The 11,696-nt window shown below is 34.9% G+C and overlaps 1 protein-coding gene across 1 annotated transcript; it reads right to left on the bottom strand.

The window, feature by feature from the left end:
• Nucleotides 1-507: 507 nt before the first annotated feature.
• Nucleotides 508-11,061, bottom strand: LOC18448903 (proton pump-interactor). Its single transcript, XM_011630503.3, has 8 exons — nt 11,008-11,061; nt 8,903-9,296; nt 5,105-5,299; nt 4,831-5,010; nt 3,974-4,168; nt 3,105-3,203; nt 2,188-2,706; nt 508-1,313 (listed from the first exon to the last, which is right to left on the bottom strand). The coding sequence occupies exons 2-8, from the start codon at nt 9,278-9,280 to the stop codon at nt 990-992; spliced, it is 1,890 nt and encodes a 629-aa protein (XP_011628805.1). The 5' UTR covers nt 9,281-9,296; nt 11,008-11,061; the 3' UTR covers nt 508-989.
• Nucleotides 11,062-11,696: the final 635 nt, after the last annotated feature.

Below are 11,696 nucleotides of genomic sequence, written 5' to 3'. Positions count from 1 at the left end.
CTTGGGCCACCGCCTTTAAAAAGACTTCTCTTCATCGGTTAGGAAATAAAAAAGGGCAAAGGACACTAGAAAAATTAATCACTTCTATTAAGCTTCCCTCTCATAGTTCACATATATCAACTATTGTTGGATTAGCTACCCATTATTCGCAAAAATTTCCAAAAGATGGGGCTCAAAAAATTTGAGTTTCAAACATAACATCCATGAATTTGGTTTCCATTGACATCCCTTGGCTTTCTCATTCGAATAGTGGCCCTTACTCCCTTGCTTATGCTTCTTTAAGGGCTAATGATAACTAGAGTAAATATGAGTTTCTTGGCTGTCGTCCCATGATTGCTTCCTTTCAATGTCTCATTGTATACAATACCACATTACATTTGCTGGAAAACAATGGCAAAAAACATCAACCAAATTGATTTCCAATGCAGACATAATTCACGGGGGAGTCCGGTCAGCATACGAGTATATAAACTTTATAGCTCATTATCAATACTGGTATACATCAAATTATTATCAAAAGTTCAACTCATATCTTACTGATTAGATTTCTCACTCTAAGAATATCCAGTGCTTGTACAAAATGTGCTCAATCAATGTCCACTGAAAACCTACTCAGCAGTTTCAAAAAGAAATGAACAAAAAAAGAGAAGAATAAAAGCCAATACACCTACTCAGCAGTTTCAAAAAGAAAAGAACAAAAAAAGAGAAAAGTAAAAGCCAATACATGTATCGACTAACAATAAATAATAAACAAGTACAAGAACAGTGACAGTACTCTGGAACATGACTGTTTCATCATCATGAAATGTGGCGGACCACCACTCTTATGAACTAAAGCTCATCCCCTCACGAAGGATGCAACGAACAAGAATACATAAGCTCCTTAACAACAACAAAAAACACTATTGAGACCAAGCCAGCCATACCTTGCCCATAAACTGCGGAAAATTGGTCTCCAGTCTCAAAACCACCTCTTTCTTTGATACTCTCTAGAGAATATGGTAGTATCCTAGAACCAAAAGCACCAGAATTAGCAAAGCACCAGGAGCAATCCAAATCCAGTAATTCATTGACCGCTTCTTCTTGAGAATGCCTCTCGGAACGGGATTCTGTGCTTTTGATCTACTCCTGAATCTGACAGTGTCCTTTGATTCTTTAGTCTTTAATGTGACTGGGGCTTCAACCTTTTCAGAAGCTACTGTTTCAGATTGAACTGGTTTGGCATCTACTTCGGTTTGCTCAACTTCAGCTTCCTCAGTGTCATTCAATGGAACAAAGGCCCCTGCCTTCTTCTTTGCTTTCTTTTCACGCTCCTGAAAAGGATTTTTCAGGGGCCATTAATAGTCTCTTCAAATTGTAAGAGTATGCTGATGTGTGTGGGCTTGAATGTAGGGAAAAGAAGAACATCTGAACAAGAGCTCACCGCACTTATACACACAAACATATATATACAGGAAAATGATTATATAGTCTAATGGACTTATATTGCGGCATTAGCCACTACAAAAAGTGGCTATGCGTGTACACACACACACATACACACTCATAAAGAGAGAGAGGGTGTGCAACCCACATTCTTTCCCCCTTTTTCCCTTTACGGGCAAGCTTTCTATGCTTCCCCTACAACATAAAACTTATATACTTCCCCTTATCCAACCGTCTATTCTGAATGGAGGGCTAAGCTTGCCCCAATCACAATGTCACATCTCTACACTATATTATTTTTAAATTTTTTTTCTATAAACTTTTTTGGCACCAAATTTTATACGTCCAATCCTCTATTAAACTCGCACTAGAAAAAAATATAAAAAAAAAAATTCCAATAAAATAAAATGACCAAAATACCCTTGAAAGATTTTTGGGATATTTTGGTCATTATATTTTATCGAAAATTTATTTTTAAATTTTTTATAGGTGCACCTCAATGAGAAGATGGAACGTACCAAATTTCATATTCATACAATTTGTATAAAAAAAAATTAAAAATAAAATCATTGAGACATTGAATCTAAAAGCAAACGGTGAGTGCCTATCTTGATCAAAATTGGACAGCTGTATGGTAGGGGATGCATAGATCTTCTATGCTGTAGGGGAAGTATAGAAACCTTTCCCTTCACATATTTGTCTTCTCTTTCTAAAACTCAGTATACACAAATATGGCAGAGAGAGAGAGAGAATTTCACTTGCCTTGAGCTTTTTCTCTGATTCCTTTTGAGCCCTAATGGCAGCCTTTGCAGCAGCCTTCTCAGCTGCCTTCTTTTTCCTCTCCATGGCCAACTTAGCTTTCAAAATTTCCTCTTCTCTCGTCATCTCCTTTAGCTTTGCAGGGTCGATAGAAACATTGGCTGAAAACTCCTTGTGACTTTCGGGAACGTAGAAGTCCTCAACCTCATGTGGGCTGATCTCCTTTGCTTTTGACTCGACCTCGGCCACTCTCTTACTATCATCGATTTGAGCTTTGGAAGCAATGGTGGGCTCTTGTACAGGAGGATTTACTTCTTTCGGTTTCTTTGCATTTGGCTTCACAGATACAGCAATTGACTCGGTAGGAGCAGGTTCTTCAGGAGCTATCAAAGGCTTTTCATCAGGGTTCCTCATCCGACCATCTCTACTCATTTGTCGGTTATCAAGAGAAGGCAAGATCCTCTTCTCATAGTCATCTCTAACAGCTTTGCTACTGCTCCACAGAGCCATAAATTTCTCGGTCTGGCAATTGAAAATATCAAATCAGTACTATTTTTGGACTAAATGAAAAAAAACCAATTATGAGACCATAATTATCCATCAAGGCAATTATAAATATAAACTCAGTCCGAGTTGAACTGGCCTAAGTTACTGCCAAGTCCAGACTCTAGAACCAAAACCAGGGGAGCACGCTGGGTCTGGCCGTTCCCAGTACTTTATTATCTTTTTGCTTGAAGTCGGTCAAGTCTCAGACAGACACGGTCGAAGTCTGTCTAACTCAGGCTCAGGACCCTAGTAAAACCTGACCCAAGTCCTTGTTTTACAACACACACAATAATTGTATCAAGGAGTGCAGCGGTAACTAATTTTAGTTATGCATAATCTGTTTTTCTCCAAGTATAACAGAAATTGAATAATACCTCTCTGTGGGAGAGCTCCTCTAGTGCAGATATGTCCTTCTTTGCAGCCAGATCCTTAACCATGGTAATGAGAGAACGATATTGATAGAATGGAGCATTCTGAAATCACAAAGAAGCAGCAATTAATTTGTGTTAAGAAAGTAAACAGATTAAGGGGCCTGTATTTATTATTCAAATTCTTATATTTTTATTTTAACCTGCATTTTATCCATAAAATAGCGCGCATAACCACTTCTGGGTCATTGATAAATAATATATTCAATTTCTTCAGAATATGTGTGTGCGGGCATGGTTTGATTACAGATTACAGTAGAAATTCTTCTTGTAGCATTTTCATATATGTTTCTTCTACACATTAACCTCTTCAATTCCAACATTTTCTCATATCCCAAACAATTAAGCATCATGATAACTATTGGGGTTTTATGCTTAAGGCAATTCGCACCTTTACCAAAGTCTATCCGCCATCCACTTGCCCTACTTCAGCTATCATAGCATAGTCATTTTTTATTGAAATATTTAATGTCTAAGGATTGTCAATTTTTTCATCAAGTATTAGATAATCATGAAAAGGGAAAATGAACTCCATCATGTGCAATTATTTGTGTTGATGCTGGTGCATGCTAATACAAATACTCGACATTCCTTTACAATTAGCATAAAAAGAAATCTGTAGCACCAAGTCATCTATTACTTTGAATTTTTTTTTTTTTAAACCTTTAACGACAAATATTTCATCTTCAGAAAATGGAAAAACAACCCACAGCTTTAGCAGTATTATTAAAGAAAATCAGCAAAAATCAAACCTAAAAGAGAAGTATTCCTCAAATTTAATATTTTTAATATATTACGGTAAAATATTACCATACCCCATTTTCACGCCCTTTTCTCAGCTCAACAAGGCTCTCATATGCTTTATCCCTCTTTTGGCTCATTAGTGCCAGCTCCTCCTGCAAGGAACCTATCTCATTCTCGATGGACTTCAGATCTTCTTCAAGAAGTTTTATTTTTGACCAGATTGCCTGCTGCTCCTTTCTCACCCCATCCAAATCACCACCTAGAAGCTAAAAGAAAAGCAATCATGGGCATCAATAGATTCCATAAGTGTCCATCAAGAGCAAGAAAGATCTTCACAAAAGATAAAAAGACCATAGGCACAAAAAGAAAGGGTTCTTTGAAAAGATCAATAGCTCAAAGTGAGTCAATTTACAGAATAGTCAATTAAGAAAAATATGGATACACCTCAATATGTAGAAGAACCAAAAATATCCCACCTCCATGCATGAAAAGAACATCCTTTCTCATGCACAGCCACATAATCACAATTCACTCACACTAACGTAAAAAGATAAATGAACTGATTCAAAAAGTTTAAGGGCAGGGTGGAGTAACATCATTGTTGCTACAATACCAAATCTTTCCAAGAAAGAAAAAGGAACATAGACATGATAGAAATGGTTTATGGCGCTTCATTTATTTATTCTACAGTCTACAGACTCTAAACACTCAACAAGGTGGGAATACCTAAAGGTAATCAAGGAACAAGAAGAAAGAAATGAGAATAAGAAAATAAAAATAAAAATAAAAATAAATGAAACAGCAATATGGAATGATATTTGCTCAAGAATATGAAATAACTCAATAATGAATATCAAAGCTTGAGCTCATCAAACAATAAAAAATGAACAGAAAAATAAAGACCAAATAGTTAGTGCACCAATTTTACTTTGACATGGTCTTGAATTTCATCTTCTGGGCCTAAGGACTCCTGGATTTTTGTTTGCATGGCTTCATGAGCAATGACTTTCTCCCGGGTCCCCTCAAGTTGTTTTATATCTCTGAGCATTTGTTTCTCCTCCACCAAAGTGTTGCTTTCATGTTGTATGCAGTATTGCAAACTCTGAATCTGTTTCAAGAAAACAACAAAATTAAAAGGTTCGAAGTATAGCAATAAGAATAAAAATGTGTACATTTGAGTTGAGAATTTAGATTCTGCTTACACGCTCATTTAGCTCTCTCTCTGATGAGCATAACCCCATACCCCTTTCCCTATTAGGGTTGTTTGCATTACGAAGCTTCCCCAAGGCTGCTCGGAGGGGTTCCAGCTCCTTCTTCTTCTCATCTAGTGCCTTTCTGTATTCCTTTTGTTGGGAAGTTAAAGGCTTCAGCTTTTCGATCACTTGCACTCGTTCTGCCTGCAAATCAATCAATGCCAATTGTAACAGATCAAAAACGTAGAACTAGAATCCATCAAAGGCTCCGTACACAGTTGATTTATAAGTACGCTAACAAGAATGAATCATTTTGATCGCAACTCTTTTGCATGGCCAAATTTGTACATGACAGTTCCAGGTACACTATTATAGACCTGAATATTCTGCATTCAAAGTGCACAACTATGCTATGTTTTGAGTTAGATACTTTCAAATGGCCTTAAAAAAAGGAAATGAATGCTTTTTATTTAATATCAATTTGGATGCAGATGCAATGGAACTCTTGACATCACATTGTTGCAAGCGTCACCCAGAGAGCACCTCTGCCTAGAAGGCCCTTCTCAAAAGAACTAGATTACTTCACAAATTAACAATTGGGCGACAATTAAGGTAATGTGGAAAGCTTAACTTCAAGCATAATTCTTTTGGGGGGTCAGGAATCAGGAGTATGAATGTAATATTCCTCTAATACTCCCTCCTTACTCATTAAGTAAATATCTTTATTATCTTTTTAATTTCTCGAGCATTTTTCATTTTCAAGAATCTATAATACATAAAAAAAGCGAGCTCCCTTTGGAGCTGCGCATCAAAAAAGTATATCTTCGTAGCTTTGTTAGGTTAGGAATGAGATTACTTAAAAAGTGAAAATCTTGGTGATCATACGGATTTGTAAATTTATAGTTCATATACCCTTATTCCTTTGAAAAAGAATTTTATTTGATGTTTAATTTCTTTAAAATAGATAAAAAAAATTTCTTATCGGTGAAATTCCTGTTGTGAGTATTTTCCAGGAGGGTGTAAATAATAGTACAAGCAATGCGCTCCACCAAAACATCCATGTTTTGCATGTTAAAGGAGCCCGCCGCCTCAACCATTGAAAACACCAAAATTTCGGTGATACGATAGAATTAAAGTAGCCTCATGTGAGGAGCTTATATAGTATACATATAATATACAATATGTAAGATACTATAATTTCATAAAATACATTAATTACATACTATAATTTTATAAAATATATTAAGTAATAATATAATATTATATAATGTATATAATATATTATACTATATTAAGGGAAAAAGTTTATATAGAGCCAAGGCTCTAAACAATCAAATTAGAGCCCACATCAAAAATTTCACTCTAAGAGGTTGTTTCGATGCCCAAATATCCTCAAATTGATCATCTTGACATCAAGATGCATGGACATGAGAAAAAAATGGATTTCAAGTTTTGGAAATAGTACATCTTGTAACACATTTTTTGACCGTCAATTTTCAAGACTTTCAAGTTTTCATAGATTTGCTCTATCTACACTATTTTCGAAGCTTTAAATTTTATTATTAAAGATGAAAATATATATTAAGGCTATCAGAAAGATTTCTAGTTTTGAAACCACATTTCTCGACACTATTTGAAGGTGTGCTTTACTTTGATTGTTTAGAGCCTCGGTTCTATACAAACCGCACCCTATATTAAATAATATACATAATATGTCCAAATATCGTTTAACCTTATTCATTATATAATATATAAATATAATGAATAACTATATTAGTTATTTTTAAGGTGAAAAACGTCCAAATTAGTATTTCCTAGAAAATTGAGCCAGGGAATTCTAATTATTTATACTATTTTTCTTATATTATTTCTATGGCTTTGTACTCTGAGAAGCAGATCCATAGGACTACTTTAATGGGTTTTCAGGGTCTAATAAAAAAGCCCACTCTTTGAAACTTATAGAGAACAAAATTAGGGGAAAAGAGTGGAACAACTAAACTAGGGCAAAATTGGTGAAAAGGAAAAGAAGACCATGTTATTAACTCCTATGTTTAAAGATCAATAAGTAGAACAGAATAAATAAATTACGACAACATTAACAAATAGGAAAAGAATACCATATTACTAACCCATGTTTAAAGAGTAGGAATGAAATCCATGTTATAATTTGTAGGAGTTTAAAAAAAACATGATGGTTTAATGGCATCATCATATGAGGGCTCGAGGTCATACGATAATTAAGATATTTATGAGAATTCCTATCATTATGCGAAAGTCATTCCATAAATATTGTTTTCATATTTTTCGTGAAAAAAAAATTGTGAAAAAAATTGACCAAAATACCCCTAAAACTTTTCATTTATTTGGAGCATGTGGTCAATTTATTTCATGTAAAATATTGTTTTCATATTTTTCGTGGATTCGCCTATTTTTTATGAACACACGATTCAAATTTCAAATCATTCTGATTTGTAGAAAAAAAAGAAACACTACCGGACATCCGTGATTGTCAGATCGGCCCATATTCAATTTAGGTCGTTCGATGTTTACTGTAGCGGTACACGAATCGACGTACCGTAACATCTTCCATTTATATATGGTTTAACATATTATACTTTTTAAGTTGTAATTTTTGCCTTTTATGCAATCCCTTAAATTGTCTTATATTATGCAATCCCCATAGACCAGCTTTGCTCTATGGGAAAGAATGTTGGGTGGTCAAAAAACAATATATTCATATAATGAGTGTAGAGAAGATAAGGATGTTGAGATAGATGAGTGGCAAGACAAGAAGAGATAGAATTTGAAATGAATACATTCGGGAAACTTTAGGCGTGGCATCAATAGGCGATAAGATGAGAGATAATAGACTTAGGTGGGCTAGCCATGTGTGTCGTAGACCCAGTACAAAACCTGTTAGGAGATGTGAGTTAGTTTAAGTGGAAGGCTCAAACTGTGCAAAGGATTGACCCAAAAGGACATGGTTGAAAGTAATGAGAAAGGATACGGGGACTTATGGCCTCACTGACGGTTTGGCCCTCAATAGAGTAGAATGGCGGATCAGGATTCATGTAGCCGACCCCAATTAGTTGGGGAAAGGCTTTGACAATGATGATGATTATGCAATCGCTATTAAATATATATGACATATTTTTTATAAAATAAAATTAAGTAAAATTCCTGAAATAATAATAACAATTGCTAAAACTTTTCTCATTTATTGTGGTATCCATGAGTACATTAGATAATTTCTAAGAAAAAAACAGAAATATCAGAGTGGTATACTAAAAACACGTGTGGAACATGTGTCCCTCACCAGTTTAAAATAAAACCCCAAATTGTTTTATTAGTGAGATAATCCCTTAATTATAATACCCCTTTTGTTTTGCTTAAACCCAAAATAATCATGGTTCCTTTAATATTTCATCATTTTCTGTGTTGTCTTAAATGAAAAAAAGGGGCCAATTTTATTGTTTTAATAGTCTTCCACTTTGTTAGCATTTCTTCTTTTATATAGTTTTCTCAACTGCTCCTTCATAGTGTTTCTTTGTCTATGTAGTTTTTTGTTCCTAGAATAAGCACAACTGCAGGCTGTCCCGTATTTTCAATATCCAATTAAGAAAATGCAGAATAAACAATCATTTTGAAGCAATTTATACAATTAAATATAAGTGTGAGTCAATGACTACAAAGGGCAACAGTAACCACCCAAAATTTAAGAAGAGAGTGTAAATCAAAATAGATATTGAACAACAAATGTAATATGCAAGTCAAGAAGGATAATCTCCATCAAATAACTTTCCTTACCCTTTTAGCTTTCAAGGCTTCGGTTATCTGATAGCGATCTTGATTTTTTTTTTGGAGTTCTTTGTCCGCCTGTTCAATTTTTATTTTTAACTTGGGATCTTCATAGCTTCGAAATCTGATGAAATAAAAGGTATGGACCTTTGTTTCAGGCCACTCATCTGATGCATCCTTTGGAAAACTGATGTCTCCAACTCCTTCGGCTCCACCTTTAATGGAGCCATTTGCACCATGAGAACCATCCAGCACATCAAACTTCATTGCGGGTTCAGCTTCAGAACTCTGAACAGGCTTTCCACCCTCAGTTTCATGAGAAAGAGTATTCTCTACTTCCTTTCCCTCCTCTGCAGGCACTTGGGTTGCCAAAATTTCTACACCCATGTTCTCCACTTGCTCTCTTGAAAACAAAATTGCATAGAAAACATTACAACATGTCGAAGAGCCACAATGAATCCATGTCAAATTACTACTATTTAAATGTACAAAAGAACTCAAATACAAAGCTAGGGATGAACTAATCAGCGGGAAGCGGAGACCAAAGCAAAAAAAAAAAAAAAGACATCAGAGCAAGAACATATTCTATAACATTTTACAACAGCCACATCAAGAGATAAGATGGAATATTGTATACAAACTTCCTGACCCATAATTTGTGCCTGCAAGAATCAAGGAGCCTAAATTGAGACATAGTACTATCAGAATAAGTAAAATAAATGGAAAGAAAACTATGGGATAGAACTCAAAGAAATTGGGTAAACAACAATCCTGGCATTTCTGGGAAATTAGACTCATTTGGCATCTATCAATCCAGCAAAATCAACAAAGTACGAAAAATATGAAAGATCACTGAAGTAGGAACAAGATATGAAAGATTTGAATCTTTAGATATGAAAGATCACTGAAGTAGGAACAAAATCAACGAAGTGTCAACTATATCCTAAAATTAGAACTTAGAAGCAAGACAGACCTTTCTAAGAAGACAGAAATCAACAGTCATCGAAAGTTTCAAAAAAAAATAGTGCAACTTCCCCCTGTTTGTAGCATAAATCAGTTAAAGAAATGACTATTGTGGCCTAGGCAAATCCAGATAGTTGACCAAACATGGACCTTTTTCTGGCAGATATGACAAAAATTCATGAAGTAATAAAAATATCCTGGATTCATCTAAGTTTAATGCCTCAGAGCTCGGATATTCTGAGCTAAAGTTTGCAAAATAAAATAAATGTACCCAAATTTCGACAAAATTTTCACAAACAAAACAGTGAGACGATAGTCAAATACGCAGGCATTATAAGTACTGTGTGAAAGTAACCAAGTCCTCAATTAAATGATTGATCAAAAATTAAAAAGAAACATTACCAAAAAGAAGAAAAGCGATCATCGAATCTCACTAAACTGACTCTCAAAAAAAAAAAAAAATCCTTGATTCTTCAAATACCCAACAAAGAAAAACTTAAATATACATGTATCAAGTATTAACAAGCTCAAACAATTAAGGGAATTTCTGGCTTAATTGATGAAAATATAAAACCTACCAAAATGAATAGAAAAAACCTCATATAAAATAGCAGAAAACAAAACATCATCCCCCGCATGCAAACAGAAACTAATGAACACTGAAAATTTGATCAAATCAATGAAAATATCCATTAAAATAAACAAAGTTCAATCTGGTAAATAATATCAATTGCCATTATTTTAGTTTTGATTCAACCAAAAATATATATTGAAGATCGCAATCCATGACTTATATCATGCAAATATCATCACACGATTGCCAAAAATAACTAAAATCCCCAAATTTAACCAATTTACAAGCATCAATGTCCCTATATGCAAAGTATACCAGAATTAGCCCTAATAACACCATATTCTCCATCAAATATTCAAGAAATCCATCCTAATTTTCGTATCTCAGCTAAAGAAATAGGATAATCACCACTTATCTGAAACAAAAACACGACAAACCACAAAACACAATAAACAAATGCTAGAACACACGCAAATGCAACAAATCATGAACACGACCCAAAAAATCACCAGAAAACTCCACAAAAATCAACAAATGAAAGAAGAAAAAGCAGTAAAAGAAAAGATTTGATCTTTACCTGAAAATGCAGAAGATCTCAGATCCCTTGTGTCCCCTAGTGCAGATCTAGAGCTCGACAGGCGGACGGAAAAGGGCAAACAAAAACAAAGGGTTAAGTCGAAGATCCAAGGGCCTATTTTATTGGTAAAAATGGGTGAGGCTAAAAACGAAACAAACGTTAATGACCCGGATGCACTTTTCTTACATATTGCAAGGTTTTTTGACAGGATCTTTTTGGAAAATTGACTAGATTACCCTCATAATCGTTTAGAAATATCCGAAACATTTGTTTCCTTATTTGAACCCTTGAGTCCAAAGGGTACCCTTCGATTTGATCTAAATGGCTGGTATTATTACTATTCCCTCAATGAGGCGTAAAACTTACTTCGAAATCACAGGCGATGGGCATCCATCATGCCTCTTGTGCATGGTGTACAATACACAGCCGGGGCATACGCCGTCAATTGTGAAGTTGGATGGTGAAGATGGCTGGTAGTTTTAATTACGGGCATTTTAACTCACTCTTGTGGTTTGTTTTGACCGTCCATTTGGAGAGATAATCCTTGGGAGAGAATCGGCAATGGATGCCTCACCTCTATGTAGTGTATCACATAGTTATCAAGAGTTGGGGGCTACACCGGATTGGCAATTCAAGCAGTTCCACTGCCAACTGGTGTCTTAGCCAGTTTGATATGATAAAAATTATGT

This window comes from Amborella trichopoda, chromosome 1, assembly GCF_054954075.1.
Source record: "Amborella trichopoda isolate Santa Cruz 75 chromosome 1, AtrichopodaSantaCruz75HAP2 v2.0, whole genome shotgun sequence".
Classification (NCBI taxonomy): domain Eukaryota; kingdom Viridiplantae; phylum Streptophyta; class Magnoliopsida; order Amborellales; family Amborellaceae; genus Amborella; species Amborella trichopoda.
This window is presented reverse-complemented; position numbering and strand designations above follow the sequence as displayed.